The sequence below is a fragment of the Vicugna pacos genome, chromosome 23 (genome assembly GCF_048564905.1).
Source record: "Vicugna pacos chromosome 23, VicPac4, whole genome shotgun sequence".
NCBI lineage: Eukaryota > Metazoa > Chordata > Mammalia > Artiodactyla > Camelidae > Vicugna > Vicugna pacos.
Genome location: NC_133009.1, coordinates 2,394,369 through 2,421,220, shown reverse-complemented (window position 1 = coordinate 2,421,220; position 26,852 = coordinate 2,394,369). Strand labels below are relative to the sequence as shown.

At 35.8% G+C, this 26,852-nt stretch overlaps 1 protein-coding gene across 1 annotated transcript in view; it reads left to right on the top strand.

Annotated features, from left to right (window-relative positions):
- Positions 1-1,932: 1,932 nt before the first annotated feature.
- Positions 1,933-26,852, top strand: part of LOC140688573 (superkiller complex protein 3-like) — a 37,287-nt gene continuing 12,367 nt past the window's right edge. The window contains exons 1-22 of the mRNA XM_072948219.1: positions 1,933-1,942; positions 2,582-2,683; positions 3,532-3,671; positions 5,778-5,864; positions 5,956-6,059; positions 6,474-6,600; positions 7,220-7,399; positions 7,723-7,847; positions 9,069-9,322; positions 10,493-10,595; positions 12,774-12,950; positions 13,039-13,183; positions 13,350-13,428; positions 13,517-13,578; positions 13,696-13,752; positions 15,197-15,265; positions 16,893-16,965; positions 17,561-17,704; positions 19,785-19,878; positions 22,095-22,172; positions 24,330-24,454; positions 25,274-25,397. Of these exons, the coding sequence (XP_072804320.1) occupies positions 1,933-1,942; positions 2,582-2,683; positions 3,532-3,671; positions 5,778-5,864; positions 5,956-6,059; positions 6,474-6,600; positions 7,220-7,399; positions 7,723-7,847; positions 9,069-9,322; positions 10,493-10,595; positions 12,774-12,950; positions 13,039-13,183; positions 13,350-13,428; positions 13,517-13,578; positions 13,696-13,752; positions 15,197-15,265; positions 16,893-16,965; positions 17,561-17,704; positions 19,785-19,878; positions 22,095-22,172; positions 24,330-24,454; positions 25,274-25,397 (2,459 nt within the window). The remainder of the gene's footprint in view (positions 1,943-2,581; positions 2,684-3,531; positions 3,672-5,777; positions 5,865-5,955; positions 6,060-6,473; positions 6,601-7,219; positions 7,400-7,722; positions 7,848-9,068; positions 9,323-10,492; positions 10,596-12,773; positions 12,951-13,038; positions 13,184-13,349; positions 13,429-13,516; positions 13,579-13,695; positions 13,753-15,196; positions 15,266-16,892; positions 16,966-17,560; positions 17,705-19,784; positions 19,879-22,094; positions 22,173-24,329; positions 24,455-25,273; positions 25,398-26,852) is intronic.

Genomic DNA, 26,852 nt, shown 5'->3' with positions numbered 1-26,852 from the left:
TCTGGGGGCGGGTCTGGTGGCCCCTCGGATTTGTAGTCTTTTTGCCCATCAGGATTTTTTTTTTTTTTGAAGGGGGGAAAGTGATTTGTTTTATTTTTACAGTGATCACCTATCAAATTGTTTTACTTTGATATTATAGCCCCAATCCGGAGTACAATTGTCCTAGATAGACAGTGGTCTAAGAACTTCAGTTCTTGAGTCCAACCACCTGAAAAAATGAAGTAGAAAACTCTGGCTCCTAATGCTCCTAATGCCGGCCCAAGTTCACCGGAGGCACTTCTCCAGGTCACTCAACTCCCTGCAGGCAGGTGCAGTATGGTCAGGAAGAGAGGGTGGGGCGGCTGCAGAGAGGGGGGCAGCGGGAGGCGGGGGCAGCCCAGGCAAGCCTGTGGATTTCCTCCCAGTGTGCCCTTCAGCCTGCTCTGGGGGCGCCCTCTGCTGCCTCAGGGTGGCAATTGGCATCACTCCAGGTGGGTCGACTCCTGGGAGGCTTCCTCTATTCGACAGACAGGGAGACAGACAAATAAATACACAGACATACACACTAGCCTTTTCCTCCATTTTGAAACAGACATATATCCTAACCTCCTCCTCCAACTCAGATAGGTAGACAGATACATACAAAGACAGACAGACACACACACGTCTCCCCTACTCCTCAGTTAGGTAGGTAGAGAGACACACTAAACTCCTCCTCCATTAGATAATAGATAGACAAACTTAATAGACTCTTTCTCCTCCTCCATTAGATAGATAGTCAGTGAGATAGACGGATAAACACACTAGCCTCTACCTTCTCCTTTTAGAGAGAGAGACACACATAGCCAGACACACGGGCCTCCTCCTTCTTCCCCATTAGATATAGATAGAGACAGACTCACAGACACACATACAGACAGACACACTAGTCTCCTCCTCCTCTGACAGAGAGATAGACACTCTAGCCTCCTCCTACACTCGATTAGATATAGTTACATACATAGATATCTGATAGATAGAGAGAGAGACAGACATATTAGCCTACTCCTCCTCCATTAGAGTGCATACATTGAGAGATAGACACACACACATTAGCCTCCTCCATATTTAGTTACAGATACATAGACCCGCACACACGCACACACACACATGCCTTCTCCTCCTCCTCAATTAGGTAGGTAGGTAGATAGGCACTCTAACGTCGTCATCCAACGGACAGACAGATAGATAAAAAGACACACTAGCCAGACTCTAGGCCTCCACTACATAGATAGATAGATAGATTGATAGACAGATAGATAGATAGATAGATAGATACATAGAAAGATAGACAGACAGATAGGCAAAGAGAGAGACATTATAGTCGCCTCTTCCTCCGTTAGATAAACAGACAGACACACACATAGACTAGCCTCTGCCATCCTCCAATAGATAGGCAGTCAGGCAGGCTGTCAGACAGACAGACACACTAGAGGCGGGGTGCGGTTCGGAGACGGGGTGCGGCGGCTTCAACAGGGGACTAGGCTACCCTTCGCGAGCCAGAGAATTTCCTCCCATGTCCCTAGCTGCCTTTCATGGGGGCGGCCTCCGCTCCCCCAAGATCACCGGACTTAAGGCCTTGAAATCACCGTGCTGCTAGGAGCGAGTGTGCTGAGGTCATTGGAAGAGATCAGCAGCAAAGGCAGAGGCGGCATTGCAGCAAAGGGGGATACCACGGCGAGTTGGTCATTTTCCTCCCATCTCCCCCTCTCCTGGCCTCGGGGCGGCCTCTGCTACCCCAGGTTTGCGGGATTTAATTCTTGTCTGCAAGGTCCTGGGATGGTGGTGAGGTGTGTTCAGGTGACAGGGATGTCGCTGGGAGCGGACTGCCTTTGGTGATCCTATCAGTTTGCTCCCATCTCCACAAGGGCCTGGTCTGGGGGCGGCCTCTCCTGCCCCAGTTTCATAGTATGCATGTTTCCAGGTAAGCTTGGGCCCCGGAGGCAGGTGTGGTGCTTTCAGGGGCTGGAGGCTTTAACTTAGTCTTGTCAGGCATGAGGTTTCCGGATGAACTTTCTTTTGAACTGAAATGTGAATGACAAATATATAAGCCTGGTGGTGGGAGGAGCATTGAAGGCCACGAGATGAAATAGCCTGAGGTGAGAGGAAAGCTTGGGTTCAGGGAACTCCTGGTACTTCAGCAAGATTTGAGAATGAGTTTGGGAGTAAGAAGGGGCAATAATTGAGGCTGGATAGAGGCCTTGCAAACCTCATTAAAGAGTTTGCATACTATCGAAAGCACAGCTGGGAATCAGTGGGAGGTTTTAAGCAGGGCAATTTCATAATCCCATTTGTGTTTTTAGAAATATTCTGGCTAAAGTGAAGAGAATTCATTGGAGTGGCAAACGTTTGCAGTGATCTGGGACGAAGATGATGGAGGTCTGAACTGAAGTGGTGGTGGCAGAGAAATGGATTGGCTTATGGAATCAGTGTCACTTTATGATTGATTAGACATGGGAGACAAGGGAGAGGGGAGGCATCTGATTTGGGGAGTAGATGGTGGTGCCATTTATCTAACTAGTAACGGAAACCTTGGATTTTGTGATTGCTGTTACCCCTTTAGGGTTACAGGAAAGCCCTCTCTGCACAACTGGATGGTATCGTCTCGCAGAAGCCCAAGTCAAAATGCATAAACCTAAGGAAGCTATTCTTTCATGCAATCAAGGTATTCTTGACATCTTTAAGGATGGTCGACTGTTTCTTCTCAATTTCAAGGAGAAAGATAATGGTTTAAAAACCCAGATGCTATATTTTATATTTTAATTTGCCAACTAGTTTAAATTTCATTGAGGAGGTTAAAAAAAAAAACTCCAAGTCTCTATGCATGCCCACTAGTATAGTTATTTTTAAATCGATAACGAGTTCTTATCAAAGGTTTCCTCTACTTGGAATTTTGACAAAGTCAGTTTAGGCATGGATGGTGATGCCCTGTCTTTGTAACAGGGAAGTTTTGGGTGTGTCCTTTGACCTTCACTCTAATGTAGATTCTTGATTCCTCTAATGTAGATAATAGATACACAAGGGTATCCTGGAGCCTATTTGAATGTGTTCATATAAGTCAGGTGCAGGGACAGAAAAACATAAAAAGTGATTCACTGCTCTTGATGCAGCTGGTGGCCTTGAAACAGTTCACTGTGGTTCATCTTAATTCAGCTTCTTTCCCCTTCTATTATCCTTAATGTGCTATTTTTGTTAGAGATGCTTTGGCTAAGGCTTCACCTTTGTTATGTAGCAAAATATAGATAGCCATTGCTGTGTTTCAGGATGTTCAGTTATGTTATGTGAAGATAGAGGTTTTAAATTTAGATCTATTCTCTTTTAAATTCAGGTATTTCCATAAAGAGTTCAGGGAAGAATTTATATTTAGCTTTGAATTATACTTCATGTGTATTGTTTTGGCAATATTGTATTCTTGCTGTATCTGCAATTTGTTATGTGTTACCTACCCTTAAAAAGAAAAAGAAAAGTGAAGTGGTATGGCTGTCTTCATTCCGATGTCTTTTATTTTGTCAGGTCTGAAGAACATAGATAATCTTGGTGTGTCTGGTGGCGGTCTTCATCAGAAGAATCTTTGTCTTCATTTGAAAGCAGAGGCTTTGGTTAAACTCTCAGATTATGAATCTTCAGAGGAAGCAATTCGTACTCTTGATCAGGTAGATTTATCATCAAATTTTCCCCTTCAACTTATTTAGCTGCCTGTCAGCCAGGCGTCAGCCACCCTCTCCTTACTATAAATATTTACTTACAAAAATTTTGTGTTAGAGGTGTGAATTCCTAACACCTGCACTTTTGTATATCATTCACACACTCGCAAACTCCTAAAGTTATTTGCCTCTTGGTTAAGTACTTAAAATTCGCTTTACATGATGCAGTTTCTTCCTTCAGTTCTTCCTCTTATTCTCCTTTTCTCTTTTTGCCCTCTTAGGTTATTACTACTTGAGTATTATTAATTTGAGATTCTAAATTTTTTCTTCCAGAAAATATTTCATTGATTATTGACAAGAATTATTAAAGATAGTAGTGGCTTCATGGTAGAAAATATTTCTTGTTTTATTCGACTTAAAAAACACTCAGAGGAAGATTGATATTTAAGAAGGAAACTGGTTTCTTACTATTTTTGGTTCAATTTGAAACTCCCTAATAAAAACGAATTAGTAAATTATGAATTATAATAGCGTGGTGCCTTTAAAGATTTTTGTCAGGTAAAGGCTCTTGTTTGTATAAAATTAAAATTATATCACTTAGTATATTGAAGGGTTTTGAATTTTTGTAAAAAAAAATTGTTTTGTATATTTCAAAGGGCTTTGCATTTCATAGTATTTCTTTAAAATTAGAACAGTTGTCAGGGTCCTTTAATTTCTTTCTACTTGTCTTCCACCAATAATGTGTTTTGTGTGAATGCTTTGTAGAGGTCTCTCTAATGCTTTTATTTTTTTAACAAAAAACAAACCAAACACCAAAAAAACAAAATGAAAAGTTTCTTGAAGGACTGGTAGACTCCAGGTCTGAGACAGAAGATGTGCAAGGTGAGCCCAGAACATTTTATAATGCTGAAAAGCAAAGAAACTGTATAAGGCTGTTAGAATTATGTCAGAAGGGCTGAGGAACAAGCAAGAATTAATTTTTTACAGGCTAAAGAGGAATAGTTTGAGCACTAATAACTGCCGTGGATTAAGACATCATTTATGTTTAAATCCATGTGTTAGTGATGTTACAAAAAAAAATCACAAAATATCCTCCATAAATTTTTGGAGGATGCTAAGGAACCGACTGGAAAGAATCAAAGTATTTATCCTGCCTTTCTGTTATGAACTTTTCCTCAGAATACTCAAGTAGAAAATGAGAGGAGGAAAATTTTCTCTTTAAGTATCACATCAGATAAGGAAAGAAGGAATGAAAGAAAATCACCATTTTGCAATCCACAATGAATTAATAGATCTAGGCATTGGAGACCAATGGCTGCTAACATCACGAGAAAAAAGACAACCACACATAACCAGGTGTAAGTGCACGTGAGGTATTCCTTCCAGAACATCAAACCTGAATCAGATCAAACTTCTAGACCTGCTAACTTATAGAGGATACAAGGGACCAAGGAACATGTCAATACCATGAGAATACATTCAGCAATTACCAGACTGTGAGAAACTGTGATAATGGCCCATAGTTTTCAACAGTTAAATTGTAAGGGAGAAAAAAAAAGAGATGGAAGGGAACCCTATGGATTAAAAAAGACTTGAGATATATCAGCCAATTGAAATGTATGTACCTTATTTGGATTTTGATTAAAATAATTATTTAAATTTTTTGGAGACAACTGGTAAATTTGAACACTGGCTAATTATTTGATATTAAGGATGTATTGTTGGTTTTGCTTATGTGTTTATAATGGTAGTACAGTTATGTTAGTAGAAAAGAACTTAATTTTTACGTATAGGTACTGAAGTATCAGATGGAAAGTTATCATTTCTGGAGTAATCTAATCAGGTGTGAGGTAAAATGGGTGGAGGTAAAGACGAGAAAAGACTGGCTTTGAGTTAATAATTTTAAAACTGGATGATGAGTACATGTGGGTTTACTATTCTCTAATTTTTTAATGTATCTGAAATTTTCTTTAATAAAAAATTTACAAAGAGTGAAAGTTAATAGTGATAGAAATCAGGATCTTTATATTTTTATTCTATGGTCCTTCTTTAAAGCAAATATTGTTGCATTGTGTTGTAGGAGATTTGTAGCAAGTCTTTGCAATTATTTTCTAGGTTTCTGATGCAACTAATATCCCAGGACTTTTGGTTCTCAAAGGCTTGGCCTATCTGAACAAAGGCTCATTAGATGAAACTTCAAAGGTTGGTGTTTTCTTAAAACTGAGGTTTTTCTTTTTTTAAGTTAGAAGTTACTTTTATCTGAATAGGGAATTGACAGACATATACTCTATAGATTATGGAAGACCTTCTCTCTTCTTATCCTGACCTTGCTGAAGCTGATGCCTTGGAGGCTTTGATTCATTTTACCAAAAAGGACTATCTACAAGCAGAAAAATGGTAAGGATGTATTTATATTGCTAGTAAATCCAGTCATATCTTAATTTATTATTTTATGAGAATTCAAAATGAGTAGGTTTGATAAAGATTCCGTTCTGCATAAATTTGATCTTTGTAAACCTCAGTATTTTTTAAGAAATGTATTTAGCATGTAACACAAACTATTACAAAATTTCATGATGGGTTTGAAGTCTCATTAGCTGATCATAATATTCACTAGACACACATAATGTTTGGTTTTAAGTTCCTCTTCTTCAAGTCATTTTTTCTCTCATCATCTAAATCCTGAATTAATGACTTCTCTGTAATTTAGCATCCTTGAATTGCTCGAACTCTTATTGTTTCAGTTAGGAGTCTCCAACTACATATATAAATGTGTATATTAACATTCCTTACTTCCCTTTCGTGACTTAGTTTTCAGAGAGCTCTTGAGAAAGATGCTGAAGTTGCTGAATATCATTACCAACTTGGATTAACATATTGGTCCATGGGTGAAGAAACAAGAAAAGATAAAACAAAGACTCTTACCCACTTTCTAAAGGTAACACCTGCTACTATTCAATTCTTAGTTGAAATGGATTCATTACAAAATTATAAATAATATTCATGTAAGTTAGGTACTTAAAATTATACTTTACAGAATTGTGTTTTGTGTTTCATCTCACATGTAAGGTTTTGTGAGAATGTTATATGGGTGTTCAAGGAGAAAACTGAACCGTAAAAATGTAAAAGTTAACTTATTTAAGAAACACATGTTATAGAACAGAAGACGTAATTGTCTCTGGAAAATAATACTGTTTTTAGGTAATTTCCACTGTACTTTTATCAGTGTATGAGTCTTATATATTTCTATGTGTTTAACTTCTTACATTTACATGTATAACATCTAGAGGCTTTACATTCTTCCCTTGACTCAGATTAATGTAATAATAACTCTAAATTTCACATTTCTTTTAACAAAGAAATAGCATTTTTACATTTGTTTGTTTTCTGTGAGCAATGATGACCAGCTTTCATGTCTTAAATCAGCCTTACATAAAGTCTATCCTAGCATACTTTGTATATTTAATTTTTTCTTTTGTCTGTAAATATATATTGTGTGTTTTTAAAGGGACTCATTTAAACAAACTAAAATTCTGTTATTAATTTTTATTGAAAAGGCTGCCAAACTGGATCCATACATGGGCAAAGTTTTCTGCTATTTAGGTGATTATTACCAAGATGTAGTAGGAGATAAAATCAGAGCCCGTGGATGTTACAGGAAAGCTTTTGAATTAGATGACAGTGATGCTGAATCTGGAGCTGCAGCAGTTGACTTAAGTGTGGAGCTTGAAGAGATGGTATGTCTAATAATTTAAACACTTTTGTCTTTTTTTTACCCTGAGTATAGAAATAGAAATACTTTATACATGTATACTTGAAGTTATTATTTTTATTTGTAGATGTAATAGAAATATTTTTGCCACTGTTTATAAATAGAATGAACTTTGTTTTTATTGGCAGAAATCATATTACTTAATGTTAAACTGGTTCAGTTTATACCAGTGCATAAGTTTAAAAAAATCAGGAGTGGAAAATGAAAATATATTTGTGTACTTTACATACGTGTTCGGTAGTTTTATAATATTTCACATCGCTAATATTAGTCTTCTGTTATTGTTAGGAAACTGCTTTAGCTGTCCTAACAGCCGTCACACAGAAGGCAAGTGCTGGAACAGCCAAATGGGCCTGGCTTAGGCGAGGACTGTACTATTTGAAAGCTGGTCAACATTCTCAAGCTGTGGCTGAGTAAGGCGCCTTACTATGTTTAAACTCTGTTAGACAGCCGAAGGTTTCCTTAAGTTAAACTCAAATTTATACCCAAATGACTTACAAGTTGCTTCGTACCAGGTGGTATTTTGAGGGAAGAAATAGCAAAATTTATTTAGGGTTGATTGGTTCTTATTATCTGCAAGGCATTGGAATTACTGGACAGTGAACTAACTGAAGTCCTCTTGTTGAGGAGGTGTACGTCCAGTGATGTGACATCTTGATAATATCATATATTATAGGGTTCTTAATAGAAATTTGAGGAAGGGTGAAAAGCCAATGTTGATATCTTTGTTGTTCTCCCACTGATGAGCATTGTTTGGGACAGGGGAGATGTTGGCAGCTTGAAGGGCGTTTGGAGCAGTTCATTTTTAGTAATTTGGTTTGAACTGTACTTAAGGGTGAAGAAAATATCTTTGAATCAAAGTTGTTTCTGATTTACATTATCATCTGGAATACAGGCATTTAAAACTTTTTCATGGATATGGAATTTGATCAGAAACTTAAAATATGCCTGTTATTCCTATTTTTCTACTCTTATGTTTTTGTCTTGTTAGGAGGCTTGGTGGGGGTTTATAGGCTGGTTACTCATACTGAGAAAGATACCTCTTCTGGTAAGATAGGAAACTGAAGCTCTCCCACAAAGTCAAGGAAATAAATTTTGGTGAACATTTCTTCAAAAAAGTAATTTGTTCTTACTCATTCCAAAATTACAATAAAATTTCCTAGTGTTAAAGAAATACACATCATAAAAACAATAGGTATACTTGCTTTAAATAGCACTTTTACACAGAGAACTATATTCAGTATCTTGTAGTAAGCAACCTATAATGAAAAAGAATATGAAAATGAATATATTTATGTATATATATGACTGAAACATTATGCTGTACACTAGAAATTGACATAACATTGTAAACTGACTATACTAAAAGTTAAGAAAAATAAAATAAAGGGGAGGATAGTTGAGTGGTAGAGCACGTGCTTATCATGCACAAGGTCCTGGGTTCAATCCCCAGTACCTCCACTAAGGAATAAAAAATAAAATAAATTCAAGTCTTATAATTAAAAAAATAGCACTTTTATCCTTAGGAAGAACCATGGATATGTATGACTCAGTTAAATTATTTTCTATTTTTCTTTCATACGTGGAAGTTGTTCAACTACTTTTAATTCTCTTACTCTTTCTTGAAATTTTAGTTTACAGGCAGCATTAAGGGCAGACCCAAAGGACTTCAGTTGTTGGGAGTCACTAGGAGAGGCATACTTAAGCAGAGGTGGCTACACAACGGCCTTGAAATCCTTCACAAAAGCCAGTGAGCTGAACCCAGAATCCACATACAGTGTGTTTAAGGTTGCAGCAATACAGCAAATCCTAGGCAAATACAAGGAAGCAGTAGCTCAATACAAGCTGATCATTAGAAACAAAGAAGATTATGTGCCTGCTTTAAAAGGTAATTTCTTTTTAATAGCTCCTTTGACTTTTGTGATACTGAAGTACAAAATCCTTGAGTAAATCCTTTTTTACATGTATCAAATAACTTGAAAAGGGCTTCTTTAGTCAACAGCAAGTGTCCAGTATGAACCTCTTATAATATAGCTTGTTATATAGAATCGAGAATTGAAGGATCAAATTTGGTTTCATAACAGTTAAAAAATATGATATGATAGAGATTTAGCTTTTAAATAAATAGCATAACTGTTGGATCTAAAAATGGATCTCTAAGACAAGAATTTCCCTGCGCTTATATTTTGATAATTAATTCACTATATCCTCAGAATACCTTAATACTTTTTAGTTACTTTGTAAATTATAGAAGCTCAGATTCTCAATTTTTGAACTTTAGAGGCAGATTGCATTGTTTTGTAATTATCTAAATTAATTGTATTTCCTTTATAGATACTTGTTCCTTCTTAACAAATTATTTTTGGTAGTATAAAGTAAAACACCACATTCATATCTAATTAAAGTTTTTATGATTATTTCTAACCATTTAAAGAAACCTAGAGCCCATTACATTTGCTTTCCCCCATTTCCTTTTCCTTTTTGTTTTTGAAGACCCAATTGGAGTTTAATTCAGAAATACTGTATGTTTTGTGACATGTAACTTAGGCCTTGAACCCCTTATAAAAAAAATTGTAAAACTCCTTCACAGAAGGAGAATTCACATTTATTAAATGTTACTAGGAACTTTAGAAATGGCATTTTATTTAGTTTTTATAGTATAGTTTGCTGCACAGTTTTCAATATAAAGAGATCAAATCTTGTTTCATAGCAGCTAATTAATAATATGATAGCAAGTAGCATCATATTAGATATTATTAGGTAATATCCCCATTTTCAAAACTAAGATTTTAAGAGATAAGTAATTTGCCCAAAGTCAAGGAAATTCTTAGGTTCCATAGATAATTTTTATCTTTTTGTACATGCTTATTCCAGCAGAACCCCACCGTTTGAATTTCTTGCTAAATGTATGCAAGACCATGCTTAAAGATAATTTTTATAAAATATCATTCAGTTTTGTTTTTTGGAAAGTGGATGTAATATAACACCAATAAATTTATTTGAAGTTCATTCTAAGTGGTCCTTTTCATATTTTAACAACTACCTTACCTGATTTCAGGTTTGGGTGAATGCCATCTCATGATGGCAAAAGCAGCTCTAGTCGATTATCTTGATGGGAAAGCTGTGGACTATGTAGAGAAAGCACTGGAATATTTTACTAGGTTAGTATTACTCATATTATTCATTGTGTTTATTTTCTTAGTATTGGGTAATAAAGCCAGATTTAGAAAATCACTCTGTTTATCCTGTTAGCTGTAGCAGTCATTCAGAATATGAAATATAAAGAATAATGGACTAGCAAATTAATCCTGTAACATACGTATTGCATTAATTTTGCACTGGGGGACAGATACAGTTTCTTGCTTTTAGCAGCTCACATGCTGGATGCATAGAGTGGGGTAGGTCGGAAGAAGCAGTCGGCTGGTGGGGCAGCAGCTTGGATACCATGTGTTAGTGTTCTTGTTCAGGACACCGAAAGGTGTGAGTATCTCTAATTGAAACCGACTGGAAAATGAGGCTTCAGGTGCACAATGTGCTTTATATTCAGTGCTCAGGGCCTATTTTAGACTCATTGGTAGGGCTGAAGGTGAAGGGAAATGAGCAATTTGGTTGCTCTTGGAGAGAATCTGTGCAGGAAAAAGATGTTAAAACAAGAAAGGAAGCTGAAAAATTTCAGTAAATCTGGTTATTTTATAGAACTCAGTTCATTAGGTGGAAGTGTCTTTTGTAGTAGGTGACTTTAAAAAGTACACCAGTTAGACATACACTAATGTTTTTGTTCTTAAACACCTTGTGCTTCACTTCTTTACCTACTTACCTTCGTCTCTGTTTCCTGTTTCTCTGTTGCTGTAAAATTGCTTTGCTTTGAATACGAACCAAGTCTGAGATGAAAACCTTTGTCTTTTTCCTCCCACTGATTTTGATTGCTACGTTTCAAGTCTCACATAATACACACGGCTCTTTCCAAAGAAGACGATATTGTGAAGGGGTTTTTTAAGGGTATTTCTTTGAAGTAGTATGTAAGAGTAGTTGTGAACCTTTGAATGATGATACGTCAGCTTCCAGTACTGCCTCTCTGGTTTCTGGATAATATGTAGCACTCACAACTAATTATAAGGAGGTATATAAAGCTTTTAAAGTGATATCCCCAAACTTACATTTCCTTCTAGACTTAACAGTTCAAACGAACACACTTCTTATGTAAGGGTGATAGAAGTTATTTCACTTTACAGATATTTTATTTTTCATTGTATGTGAAAGGAGATAAGCGTTTAGGTTGTTAAAATTGCCAGTGTTTCTATTCTTTTTCCCCCTCTGTTTACTTCTTTCATGCTGTCAATTTTAGATATTATTATAAGATATTTAGGCAAAGGAGCTACAAATAGTGATGTTCTTCCTCCTGATGTTCAGTGGGCTTTCAGTGATGACTGCGATAATTAGTCTTATTTCTCAGGAAGACATTGGAAAATGATGTTTGGCTGGACTCCATAAGTAGAAAAGGCTATGAAAAATGTTCCATCTGCTTGTCCATCTGCCAGTAACATAGCTGTTTGTGACAGCTGATTATCAAGGCTTGGCTTAATTGTGATGTTGCTGTGTTTCATTTATAAGATTTTGAGAAGAGAAAAATGAGGAGAAATGTATAGCTGAGATTGTCTCATTCTGAAAAGCAGTGTTCTTTGTCACCATAACTAATATTTTTAGTTTTTGAGCTTGTCCACTCACTCTTACTTGCTTCAGTTGAGTTTTCATGTTTCCATATTTAGATTTTTGGTATTCTTGATCTCAGTAAAAATCTTTTGGACCACCAAATATATTTAATATATCATACATTTAGTAGTCCTTTTTTGTTTGAGGGAAGATCTGTAAGCAAACTTGAGTTAATAATAATCAACTGTGAGAGAGTTACCAGCTATACTGTTTCGATTTTTGTTTAAATAAGCAAACGCAAAGAGCATAGTTAAAAAGATTCAGTATTGAAGGTAAATTGGTCTTGGACAGTTTATGGATTTGCTTATGTGATTTCTGCTGCTTCTAACAAGAATGATGAAGAGTACCAAAGAAATGTTTGCGAAGTTTCTGGCTCTTAAACAGAGCCTTCTCCTCCTTCTCCTTTCTCCTTCTCCTCCTCTTCCTTTCTTTTTCCTAATAGGAAGTGATAAGATGTAAGATGGTTCGAAGGAATAGGGTAAAGCATTCACTACATTTAACTAAGGAAAAAGCTCTTAATCAGGATTGTATGTACATTTTTTCTGTTTTAATTGTATATAGTAGTGAGGAAGATAAACTCTATACTTTTTGGAAGTAATTTATAAGAATTATACTGTTTCTTTTTTTAGGGCTCTGCAGCATCAAGCTGACGTGTCTTGCCTTTGGAAGCTAGTTGGGGATGCTTGTACCAGTCTCCATGCTGTCTCAACATCTAAAGTGAACGTTAGTGTTCTAGGAATCCTTCTAGGTCAGAAAGAAGGAAAACAAGTACTAAAGAAAAATGAGCTCCTCCATCTTGGAGGAAGGTAATTTACAAAGATTGCCAGTTAATGACATTCAAATTGAATTAGAATGTCATAACCAAACATAACATTGACTTTTGTATTTCCATAGATGTTATGGCTGTGCATTGAAACTAATGTCTACATCTAATACGTGGTGTGATCTTGGAATTAATTATTATCGCCAGGCACAACACCTAGCAGAAACTGGCAACAACACGAATGATCTTCAAGAATTGTTGGAGAAATCTTTACAGGTGTGATTTTGAAAATTTTTTATAAACTTTTTTAAAACTTAAGGGCTTTTCTGAACGATGTTTTTGATAAAGTACATCTTGTAGTGTTTTTACATAAAACCACATTTCTCTTGATATAAATGCTGATATTCCAGGAAATAAAAATGTGTCTAATTTTACTTTTCAGTGTCTGAAAAAAGCCTTGAGACTCGACAGTAGTAATCACTTATACTGGAATGCTCTTGGTGTAGTTTCATGTTACAGTGGTAAGAATTGAGTAACACTTCAATATTTTTAGAAGATTGTCTATTTCAGTCAGTGAAGTTCAGTTTTATCAAAGTGTGTATTTTTCAGGTATTGAAAATTATGCCCTTGCTCAGCACTGTTTTATCAAGGCAATCCAGTCAGAACAAATTGTGAGTGTTTCTGTGTGTCTTATCTATAAAAAAGAACTTCAAAATTTAGTATTAATAATTTTCTGAGACTGCCATATAGACAAGGGGCCTAATTTCGTATATGTGTGTGTTTTCTAGAATGCTGCTGCATGGACCTACTTGGGAGTGTTATACCTTGCAAGTGAAAAAATTGAGGTGAATATATCATCTGTTTTGTTGTATTAAAAGTAAAGAACATTTTCTATTTACGATCTCTTCATAATAGCCCAACTTCTTGTGGAGAAATACTGTGCACATTGTTGTCTAGTATGCTCTCCAATTTGCTGCTCAGTGATTGATAACATTGTTTATTTTATTAAATAATGAATGTGTACGGTTTAATTTCCTGTCCTTGCCACAAGAAATTCCTGGTTTTGTAATTATGTTGGTTTTTCAATTAGACATTAAAACAATTCTACTGTGAATTATTTGGGTGTTTTTCTGTTTATATTCACATGTAAGAGGAGTCCCATGTAGGCTGTGTTGGGGGTGGTATGATAAAATAAGGGCAACGATTAGTAATCTTTAGAAGCTGAAATTTAACCTCTGCTTGGGTGATTTAGATTTGGCTTTAGCAGATATTAATCCCTGTACATGCCATGGTGTAATTTGTCATACTTGGACAGTTATATATTAGAGAGTTGAAACTATAGTAACGGGGAGCATGTCTGTAGGTCATGTTTAGAAATTTCCGCAAGTTTATAGATAATAGCACAGCTGTACTGTTTTGTGTTTCAGTCAGTATATTGAATATCATCCTTTTAAAATAGCTTCAGTAATATTCTCAGGGATGCCTCAGGTCACTGCAAAGATTGCTTTAGAAGATTGTAGATTCAATGAAGAAAAATCCTAATTTGGATCTTGAAATATGTGAAAATATATTTTTGAAATGAAAACAAAGCCAGGTGCTAGTCAATCACTGTGAGTGTGGTTTTGTGTAGCATGGCACAGTTACTGCCCATGAGCTCACTTTTGCATAAGGAAAATAAGACTACTTCCTGCCGCATGTAGATGATTGGGAAAACAAAATAAAGCAGCATGTAATGCTAAGTTATTCTCTGTAGCAGAAAGAAAACGCACGCAACTTAGTGTGTCCAAGTAGGGTATCTTGAAAGTTCCCCGACTGCTTAGCACAGGTTCATGTCGACCACTCCTTGTCACCCAGTAGCAGGTGCGTGTCTCAGAACTCACTGATTGTTAGTTGTTGTCTTCCCAGATCAGCTCAAAGAGAAGGGAAAAGACACAGGTTTTCTCTAATTACTCCCATCAGACCTGTGGCTTACCAAATGGACAGGTCTTGGTTAAAAGGGCTGCAGACTCTGAGTTAGAGTGCCTTTTCATTGAGGACCAGAATCGCTAAGCCTGTAGAGAAACTGCCGTGCCCAGCACTGTTCCAGGACTGTGCAGCTGAAACATTGTTTCCAGCATGGCCGATTGTGCTTCAGCAGTGAAGGTTTAGGTTCATGCGTATTTACAGTGACAAATCTGACTGTTCTTATTCTTTTATTTTGTGCTTTTTAAATCTAAGCAATTTAATCTTAAGTTTGTAAAATGAGTTGATGTGTGGTTTTTTTTATTTGCTTTTGCCTTTTTCCTCTAGCAAGCGCATGAAGCTTTCAAAATGGCTCAGTCCCTTGATCCAACTTATTTAATGTGCTGGGTTGGACAAGTAAGCTGTATAACATACATTTATGCATAACCTATGTTATAAATAACCAATTACTAGAAAGTGGTATAAACATCACGTTAGTATAAACAACGATGATAATAATGATAACAGGTAACATTGGAGGGCTCCCTTTGTGCCAGTCACTGTGCTAGGTCCTTTGCATGTGGAAAAGTGAAGCTCAGAGATGCCAGGTATCACTTCCAGGATCATACAGCTTGTAATGATTAAGCTTTGATTTGAGAGGCTTTGAGCACCGTCAGTCTGACATCATCATGCTTAAAAAATAAACCCAGAACTCAGCACACATTTGCTAAAAATAATGAACATTTACGGAGATCGTTTTGATTACATTTTCTCATTTTCTGTAAAATCTTCATGTTTGATTTGGTACTTGTTTATGAGTGCCCACCCTCCTCCCCTACCCGCCACCTGCATAGTTTAGATTTTTGTACTGCCAAATAGGAATCAGGCTACTAGTCTGAGTCTGTCGCTGACTGACTGTTTCACCTTAGCGTACCACTGCTGGATTTCACTTTTCTCACCTGAAGAAGAAGGGGATTGGCCTGATTGGCCTCCAGGGTCTTCTGGTTGAGAAATGGTAATAAATTAGTAAGTGGTTGATTATTTCAGTTCAGAGAATAGTGGGAGCATCACCCATACTGACAAATCATTAATCAGGGTTTAGATACCTTTTACTGTATTTTGCCTTGGGTCTAATTCTGATTAATTAGTAAAACAAGCAGAGTTGGGAAAAGCAAGCTCTTACTCCCATCAGCTGGTAGCACTGGGGCAGTGGCATTACTGCAGTAATCTGTATGTAAGTCTTTGGACCCAGGGGCCCCAAAATTTGCATTTCTAACTGCTCCCAAATGAGGAGGATGCTGCTGGTTCCAGGGACTTCACTCTGAGTAGCATGGCTATAGGTCAGGCGATCTTAGATGCTTATCAGAGTTACCTAAGTAATTTTGCCTTATTTTTCAGTTATTTTTTATTCTCAAAGGTAATTTATTTCAGGAGGTAACTGGTAGATTTAATTAAAAACGATAACAATAGAAGTAAGACTTAATACTAAATTCTCAATTCGTAATGTGTGATACGTAAAAAACCCTGATTTCTTATAAAAGATAGATAAGCTAGACAGTAATTTTAACTGTCACATAATCTATAAAGTCAAAAGCACAGATATAACTTTTAAAATCCTGAGACAATTTTAAAAATAAACATGTTCACTCTCTACTGAGATCTATGGAAGCTGAATTTCTAGGAGTGAGAACCTCCTTTTTAAAAAGCTTTCTAGTTGAATCTGAGGTGATTCTACTTCAGACAAATACCAGTATGATTAGATCAAGGGTGAGGGGAAAGGGAGAAGGGAGTTCATCAGTGTTCTGAGGAATTTTTTGTGGATTTTCCCACCACTGCCTGGTTTCAAATGGAGTTCTGCAAGCGTCTGTCAGCTTAAGGGCCAATTTAACAAGTTATTCTGGTCCTCTGAGCCGAGGGAACATGGTAGCCAAGATTGGAAAAGAAATTAACTTTGCTTTTAAGCACAGCTAGTGGTTCTTCCAAACAATTTCATTTATTATCATTATTCCTTTAAAAGACTAAGAACTTTTTTTTCCTTTTCTAGGCTCTAATTGCAGAGACAGTTGGAAGTTATGACACCATGGACCTCTTCAGGCACACTACAGAACTCAGTATGCATGTAAGAACTTGTTCATTCTTCAGAATTCATTAGCGAATAAAGTACCACCCTTGTTGAGGAAATGAATACATGGTGGTATCAGATGTTAATGACAGCACCATTCTTTCTTAGAAACAGGTTGCTGTCTTTGGAGAACTTCGAGAGCTGATGAATAAATGGCATTGGGATTTAATAGATGCAGTAGTCACAAAGAATAGAAACTGAGACTCGGGAAAAAAAGTGAGATAAAAAACTAAATTTAGTTGACATTTCTGGATTATTTATGAAAGCGTTTCCAAATTCTTTTGATTGATAATTATTCATTTGACCTATGGGAGTGGTGCTGAGAAGCAGCAAACCAACCCATCCGTCAGGACTGTTTTCTGCCCTGTATTTATCCCATTTAATTCTTCTACTTAGATTTGAAGCAAGTGATTTAATGGTGTTCTTAGCTATATTTTATCATAGGGACTCTTCATTTAAAGGCATTTAACAGTTGACTTAAAGAAAACTAAGATGTGATGTTTACCGTGTTGAGGTGCATTGTTTCATTTCTTAATTTTTATTGGGATATTTATTACCCTATGTTCATATGTTAACTTTGGCACTGTTACACACTGAAGGAGCAATTGGTTATGCATATTGGGTCTGTACAACATTGCAAGATAAAAGCAACAGAGAAACAGAGCTGTACCAGTACAACATCCTTCAGATGAATGCAATTCCAGCAGCACAGGTTGTTTTGAGTAAATACATAGGTAAGGCACCTGTTATATAATGGCAAGATATATGAATAACTGTCAAAATAATTTAAAGAGCTTAAATTAAATTTAAAGTTAATTCCAAATTAAATGCTAATTCTTTAAGATAGGAATTTGCACTTTCCTCACCAGTGACCAAGTATTCTGCGTTAGTAAACTTTAGTAAGGATTGTTGAAGAGCGATGAGAATTATTGTTACCTAATGATTCAAGATAGAAGTGATTTCCATGCTGTAGTAGAAAGCATTTTGGAGCTTAATGGGCCTTAATGCTTAGTTTTGTGATTTACTTTCTCTGCAGTCACAAGCCAAGTATTTTACTTCCCTTAACATCTCTTCATCTTGAAAAATAGAGATAACAAAGCCGAGGTTGCAGGGTTGTGAGAATTATATGAATATTATATGCTTCATTTTCCAAACCCAGTACCTTTATCATCCCCCTTTAGCACCTGCTCTTGCTTCAAGATACTGGAAAAGTATGTTTAGGCTTAGGAAACAGAATGCTGAAATTTTATTAACCATCTAGTGTAATAATTTCCATTCTTCCTTAATAAAACTAACATTGGGTTTCAGTCTCAGCTCCACCACTTAGCCAAATGAAATCTTGGGCTTTTTACCAAATTGAATTTCAGTCCTCCCTTCTATAACGCAAGAGTGAAAATATGTATTTCTTAGGATTTAATGAGATATATATACAAAACATTATGCAGAGTACCCAGCCTATCCTAGATGCTCAAGGAATGTTAGTTTCTCTAGCATCTTATTTGTCCCTTGACAAAATTCTAATAAAGAAGCTAGGACTTTAACAGAAATATTGACAGTTGAATAATCTGAAGAATCAGACAGACTGAAAAGTGGGAGAGAAAATGCCTCATCATTGTAATATGCAGGATGGTAACACTCGTGCACTGAGCCTGGGGCATTTGAGTAGAAGGCAGTTTCCAGACATCAGCACTTTGGGACATTAACGTGTTATGCAATGTGCCAAAAGGAATGACTAGTGAATATCTAGAGCCTCTGAGAAAGTGTATGATCATAAATTTTGATAGGTTTCCTTACAGATGGGAAACATTTGTAAAGGATTTATATAAAGAGGTAAAGCTTTAGCTTTCTGCAAAATTCTGCTACCTGGAACATGAACAAATCATTCCCTGACAATTATGCATAGCTAGGTTTTTGAGTCTGTAGTGGAGCCATATCATATATTAATTTATCAAATTTAACTACGTGTACTTGGCCAAAAAGTAAGTTAGAAGCAGGAAAAAGAGGGGCAGTGGACAAGAGAGAATGCAGATGAATTGTCTGTCCTGCTGTTTGCCTCAGGGTGAGTGTGGATGGAGGGCATAGATCTCTTACTCAGCTTGACTCAGTGTGGTGACCTGTCCTTGTGTGCTGACTTTAGGATTTTTCAAGAATCATTTTGACTATGTGATTTTCACACTATGCTTTGATGTTAGAACCTAACCATCACATAAGATGTGATTATACTATACTTTGTTTAACAGTTTAAAGGATTTGAAGGCTTGCTTCCCAATACAACTAAGTACATCAGATGTATTTCTTTCTTCATTAGTAGATACATGATAGGTTTTGATATTAGAATTTCAAAATACTGCATTGAAAGGGCCCAAATCATCTTCTGTTTCTAGGGTACAATACTGAATTTTTTTTTTAAAACATGGAAATTGAAGCAGAACCACCAAGAGAAATTGTTACTAAATTTAAACACAGAAAGGTTTAAGTGATTAGCCAAAGAACCGAATCTCCTTGTAATTCAAATGACTAGTTTTAACATGAGCTACAATTTCAAATTATTGTATCCTTGGAAATAAAAGTATTCAAACTTTAAAACATAAGTAGAAACCATATGTAACTATAGATGTTATTCAATAACTTTTAAAGAGTCATAAAATGATGATTGGTATTTTATAGTCATGATGAATTAGATTACGGTTCTTAGCAATGCCAATGAAATCAGGAAACAGTCTGGTGTTTAAGATTTTGAAGCAATTGAAAGTAAAACTAATATTTTACAAACACAACCATCATGCACTTGAAAAGATATTTTTGGATTTCCAGAAAGAATTCAGAATTATGCTCCAGCTTTCACAATGTTGGGTTACTTAAATGAACATCTACAACTGAAAAAGGAAGCAGCAGCTGCATACCAAAGGTAAAGGCACCGTTTAATTGAAATTTGACCCTTATTTGTCATTTGGCCCTTTTGAAAAAACAGAGTCTCATTTTCATGAAGAAAGTACTGATAAAATATTCTGATTCTTTTCCTGATCTTTCATTATCTGTTATTATTACATCTTTGAAGGTAAAAAGATGCAGTTCCACATTTTCAGCTGTAATTTGATTTCTTTTGCTCCTCCTGTGAGAGCAAGAGAAAGTGAGAAGAAAAAACAAGAACCAAATTAAAAAAAAACCCTCGGATTTTATTTTAGAAAAATCTATCCCTTTAGACTTTGTCTAGCTTTATTAAATGTATGTATTTATTCAGAGAGAAATGAGAACGTTATATATTGGTTTGAATCACTTTAAGATCTACCATATAGTACTTATTCATTCAGTAAATACTTGTTGAGCTGCTGTGTGCCAGGCAGTGTTCTTGGCACAGGCAACGTAGCTGTGAGTTTACACAGACATAGGCTCTCTTCTCACGGAGCCCGTGTTCTGGCTGGGGAGGCACATGGTAAGCTAATAAACATCTGGGACGGTAATAATTGCTAAGAAGGAAAATCAGAGCGGAGTAAAGGGCCAGACACTAGTGGCAAATAGGGAATTTGAGATAGGTTTAAGAGGGGTAGGTTTACTAAGGAGGCGGTTGAGTCTGGCCTGCAGGAAGCGAGGCCACAAGCCATTGGGTTATCAAGGCAAGAGCACTCCAGGCAGAGGGAGCAGCGAGAGCAAGTACTCTAAACGGGGTGGACACGGCACGTTGAGGAGGCAAGGACGGCGTGCTCGGGTGGGTGGGACGACCAGCCAGGAGAGTGCGAGGAAATGAAGGTCAACTTGAAGTTTCATTCTCAACAAGTCAGTAGATCTGTGAGTAAGAAAATTATTGGTCTTGTGAGTACTAGTTAAAAAGTTAAAAGACCTGATTAGCTCACCTCGGAGGCACATCATCATCCTAAATCTAAACAAGTAGATACTTGGAAGAAGACTTGTTAGATAAAAAAATAACCGAGATGTGTCCCAGATGCTTGCCATCGTGTACAGATCCCTCAGGCGCTCAGAGAAGCCATCACCAGATGGTGCTGGAGGCTGTGCAGTCAAGGCTTATTTTGCCAGGTATATGTGGAAAGAGGTCTGTTTCTTTCAGTGTTACAATAAAGTTACCAGTAAAGAAACTGTATAAAAGTGATAGAATACAGCAGTGAGCACGATTTTCAGAGAACATTAAGCAGCTTTTGAATGCTTGCTACTCTTGTGGAGCGTACATTATAATTGCAAATATCGTGAGTCTAACGCTGCTTTGCTTAAAATGGCAACTCCACAGTCACTGGGATATGCTCCGCTTTTTCTTGACTGATCATCACTGTTTTCTGCTTTAAATGAGTGTTGGAGACTTGAAACTACAAATTAGGTATAAATCTAACTTGAAGTTTAATTTTTAATATAATACTATTTCTATACTACAATCTATTAGACTTCTCTGCCAAATTTCTGTTTTTCATGTAACTTCAGGGGCATTTAAAGTTTTTCATAGGTATTTCTCCCTGACTAATCTTTAAACAGAACACAAAATGAAACAAAACAAAGAGCAGAAAGTCTTATATCTGACTCATATAGTTGCTGAGACATTTCCCTGCTTACCCACAGGGCTCTGAGCATGAGAAGGTAAAAATATGTGCTGTCGGCATGTTGTGTTTATTCTAAGCCTCTTGGGACTCCTGGTGACTCATTCCCTTCTCTGAATTCAGAGTAGCCTAAATATTTTTCTGTATGTAACAGGTAAAGGCACATGAGAGCACTCCATTTCGTGGCTTCCTACCTCAAACTACTAGTATATAAATAATTTTAAGGATGTTCTGTGTACCTCAGATTCTATATACTTCAAGTATTTCAAAACTTTAAAACATCAATACAGTTGTTTCCCATATTTAGACTAGAATTTTTGGATTATTTAGAATTCAAGTATGATAAATGATTTCATTTACTAAGAGGTCACTATAATAAAGTTATTTTCCTGACAACCTAAAATCTAACTAAAAGTACGTTTGTGGTACCAATTTAATAAAATATGAATAAGCTGTATGGAACTAGTTAAACCATTAGTAGAATTAAATGATGACAACAAAAATCTGTAGATCCAGTTAAGGAGGAAGAGTAAAAGAATGCTGTTGCACATGGATAATTTAAATACTTGTCCTTTTTTTAAAGGGCAATTTTGTTGTTACAGACTGCAGAAGACCGAGATACTTACAATGTTACAATGAGAAATTATGGCAGATTGTTATGGTAAGTATATTTTTCCCATTAATTCTGTGAATCTGTTACATTTTCCTGGTGAAAGTTATGGGACTGGTGAGGTGATGTCCAGTTTCTAGAGTAGAGAGACATGTATAGATGAGTAGGATGGTGACATTCCCTGGAATACGTAATTCCCACCGCACCAAGCTGCTTTAACAGTTTCCTGTCCCTGTAAGGACACTGAACCCCACTGTGCTTCGTGAGGAGCAGCTGTGGAACTGATGGTTGTGGACTAGACAGGAGAACATTTGCAAGAGAGGTAGTTACTGTCTCTACTAATAGAAGCCTAGTTAATTGGAAGAGGATTAGATTTACTCTGATTTGCCATATATTCTAAAACTGGGGGTGGAATTAAGGGTCTAGAAACCCTTTTGAAATAGTACACAAAATTGTGTGTGTGTGCATTTTAGGGGCGGGGAGGGAGCCATTTAACTTCAGCTTCTCAAAGATCTCTAACTTCAAAAAAAGATTAAAAAAAGAAAAAGATTGGAAACCAGTTATTTCAGAAGATAGAACTAGGTCGGGAGAACAGACATGTTCATGGCAGGAAGTTTTTTGGCTCAAAGTAAGGATTCCTCAAGTTGAGAGCTGCCCCAAAATGGATTGTTCCAGTTTGAAACACATTGTTACAACTATAGCTTGATATTTTGGGATTAGCACCTACATCTTTTAAGGAGCTGCATAGTAGAAATCTGGGGTAGCCAACCAGTTCTTTTCTTTTATAACCATGTAACTGAATCAGAGCTATAGACAAAAATTTTTTCCTGTTCTGATTGCTTCTCCTTTTAATTCTTTTAAACTGTGTGTTTAGGAGTTGGTAGAGTTCTTAGAGTTCCAAGATTTTGTTGTAGCAGAAGATAAATATGTTGTAAGAAACTGTATGGAACAAAATATCCTTTCTCTTTAGCTAGATGTTTCGTATAATATAACTGTTTTAGAAGAAAATTTATACCTCCCATTGAAAGTTGGTCATCTGATTTCTTTTTAATTTGTTTTTATTATGAAATATATTAAATATCAAAATACAGTAATAAAGTGCAGAGCATAATTTAATGAAAAGTCAGCACTCAGAACAGATCTAAAATTCTGTTAATAGGCTGCGGGTTTCTTTTTCAAAGAAAAAAGTTACAAATAAAGTTGAAGCCCCCTTGTGCTCTTCTCTAGTTCCATAGATTTCTCTACAAAAGTTTGAAAATAGTTTTCATTAAAAAAAAAACTTGTAATATATATGTATGTATCTATTAATAATCTAAGGGAGTCTTCTTCCCTTTATTGAAATATTTATCAAAATTTGAGTTTATTGATGTTTAAATTCTTTAACCTTCATAAAACTAATTTTAGAAGCAAAGATTGCCTGTATTTTTAGCTCCCACCTACACCTGCCCCCAAGATTAAAATGATTTTATGAAAAGATTTCCAATAACACATTAAAAATAGAAACAGCTTCTGATTACAGTGATCGATGCCAGAAATAAGAATCTCAAAGACCCTGTTCCAGTTGATGGTAGCTTCTCTTCATTTTTAAATAAACAGAACAAGTATTTGTGTGTTTGTGTGTTTGTGCATTCTATGGTAGTATCATATATGACAATTTTTACTTTTCTTCCTATTAAATACAGAAAAGATGATGTATAGTTTTGTCTGTGAAATTTTAGTATATCTATATGCCTTCCAACAATGTGTGTGCAGTTAAAAACAGTTTATACAAAGACGAGGTTTGATTCTGACTGGGTATTTTATGACTTGTTAACCTTGTCAAAGATGCTAGAACTGTACTCATAGGGTAATATTTAATTAGTGTATTAAGCTTAAAAAATTAGAGTTCTTTATAAAAGTCAACTTGAAATTATTTTGATAACTTGAGAGTTTAATTCAAGTTTGTTAAAAAAAAAGAGACACTGTAATTTGTCAGAACTGGTCATTTTCACACGTAATTTGAAAGAAACAAAGTGTGAAGTTAAATCCCTCTAGTACATCCTATTTGAAATAAGTGATATGCCTTCTATTTTAATGTCAGTCTTTTCTACAGCTTTAACATGTTAAATGAGTAGGTTGTTTAAAGAAACTTGGTATGATGATATCTCTGTAGTTTGATAAATGAAAATGATTTTTGGTATTAAAAGTAAGTTATGTTTTGCTTCTTAGTTCCATTGGTGAATATGATAAAGCTATCCAGGCTTTTAAGTCCACGCCCCTTGAGGAATTAGAAGACATCATAGGTTTTGCATTGGCTTTATTTATGAAGGGTCTGTACAAAGAGAGTAGCAAAGGTAAGTATGTTGCTTAAAGCTAAAGGGTATTTACATCCTACCAGATTCCAGAGAAGACTTTAATCATGATAAGCTTATATACAGAAAAATGTGATATTAAGATGGGGGTAGGTGCTGCAGTGTTTATTAAAAATCTGACTAGGAGTCAGGAAAAATACTAGGTATTTTTTAGCTTGTTCTCTTATTTAGTATATTATTATGATGAATAGTCACCATAATAATGTAATCATTTAGCAGTGTTGTGAACTGCGTATTACCTTTATTATTTAGATGAAGAAACTGAGGTCCAAGCTCTCTGATGGTACACATGTAAGGTAGCATTTGAAAGCTGGTCTTTACTGTTCCACAGTGTTTCAGTATACATTTCTGATAAATGAAGACCTCAACCATTGTTAGTAATAATATACTTTGGTTTCTCCAAAAATGTTTATTGAGTACATTTCCATATAAATGGGCCGAACCTATGTGTGTGCATCTCATTGTAAGTATCTACTGCTTAATGAAGTTCCTGCTCTGTTCATGGGGATTTGGTTGATATCTCAATGGCTGTGGGCCTCCAATTCTTTTAATGTTACTGACTCAGAATTCTCTATAGATTCAGAAGATGCAGTTTGGGAAATGGCACTTAATAATCCTAATGATACCCCCATAAATTATGTTATTTATGAGTTTTTATTCTATTGACTTGAGAACAAAGGAATAATATATAATTTTAGTTAGACTATTTTGAAAGCTAGGATTAGGAAAGGAAAAACCCCAGTTTGTCAATCAGGGTTGCTTTTACATTGTTTTGCTTTTGTTTCTGACTCTGTGTAACAGCCTATGAGAGAGCCTTGTCTGTTGTTGAATCAGAACAAGATAAAGCCCATATCTTGACAGCTCTGGCAATAACGGAGTATAAACAAGGAAAAATGGATGTAGCCAAGACGTTGCTATTTAAATGGTATGTATAGTTAACATCAACACTTAAGATGACCAGATCCTTAAATATTGGGTGAAAATTTAGAGTAACATAAAATGACATTCTTAATGTTTTAGGAATGTTTTGGTGAATAAAAGGGATTGGACCTACCTGGTTTTGAACAGTCACAGTTAGAGCTGGAGATTATGATTTAATCTTAGTCCTGGATCCATCCAATTCTTCAAAGTCATTTTGTACTCTGGGTGTATTATTTATTTTTTAAAAAGAGTAATTGATCACCTAATCTGGTAGGATCTTGAAATTTTTATTAAGGCAGCAATAACTGGCTTGTTTTGGTCCTGTGGGTTCCCAAAGAGATTTTTTTTTTCCTCTTCCCTTTTCAGGTTTACCTGATAAAGTTCAGGTAAAATTGAGCCTTTAAAAAAAAAACACAATATAATTTATAACTATTTATATAATTTCTGTTACTAAAACATCCTCTGATATCTATGGTTATTTATGTGGATTTTTTTGACTTCTTGAAATTTTTTCTTTCTTGTGAAAGCTTAATTCCTTCAAAAGTAGTAGATGATTAATAAATGCTATTGAGACAGTGGTTATCAATGAGTGCTTTATTGGCATTTTAAGGGTTATGAATCCTCATAGTACAAAATTGCATCCCTATTGCAGCGAGATTGCATCCTTGTCCCACATCTGTTAAATGCTAATAGCACTCTTCAATCTTTGTGAAAACTAAAAGTGTCTCCATATATCTCCAGTTATGCTCCCCCATCCAACGGTGGGGGCAGGGAGATGATTAGCTGGTATTAGTTGAGAACGACTTCTGTAGGATAAGCTCTATATTTGTGTATTCATTGTGATACTTTTGTCCCATCCTGAGTAAAGTAATTTTCTTGTATAATAAATAAACAGTTCTTTCTCCTTCTTTAAGCTATTTTGAGAAAACCAATCAAAATTTTTAAAAAATCTTGTCACTTTACATGGATGCACTCATGTAATGTGAATATATGGCTATGTAACATTCAGAGAACCCAAAGTTGCAAATGGCTTGGGGAGAAGAATCAAAGATGCCCTTGTACTACTGGAGGTATCAAGAACAAAAGCAACCCCAATTTAGACACAATTAGATTAGTCTTGGGTTACTATTTAAAACAGTAACATTAGTGGAAATAGGGAAAAGTGATAGAATATAGTCTTACTCTTTTCGTCTTTTATTGTGAGGGAAAACCTTTATCTTCTTTTTGTGTGGTGTTGGATCCAGGGCTAGATATTTTATCTACTTCATGTTTCTTTGTTTTTCATTCTCTGCATGTCATCTTTTAAACTTAACGCTACCAACTGCTCCCTTTCCTGCTCCTTGGTATTCTTTTCTTTGACTTCCTTTCTGTGAAAAATACAGTTATCAATTCTGAATTGATTGTACTTGGCATTCATATGATAGAAACTAAGCAATGTCCTAGGTGCTTATTTAAGGGG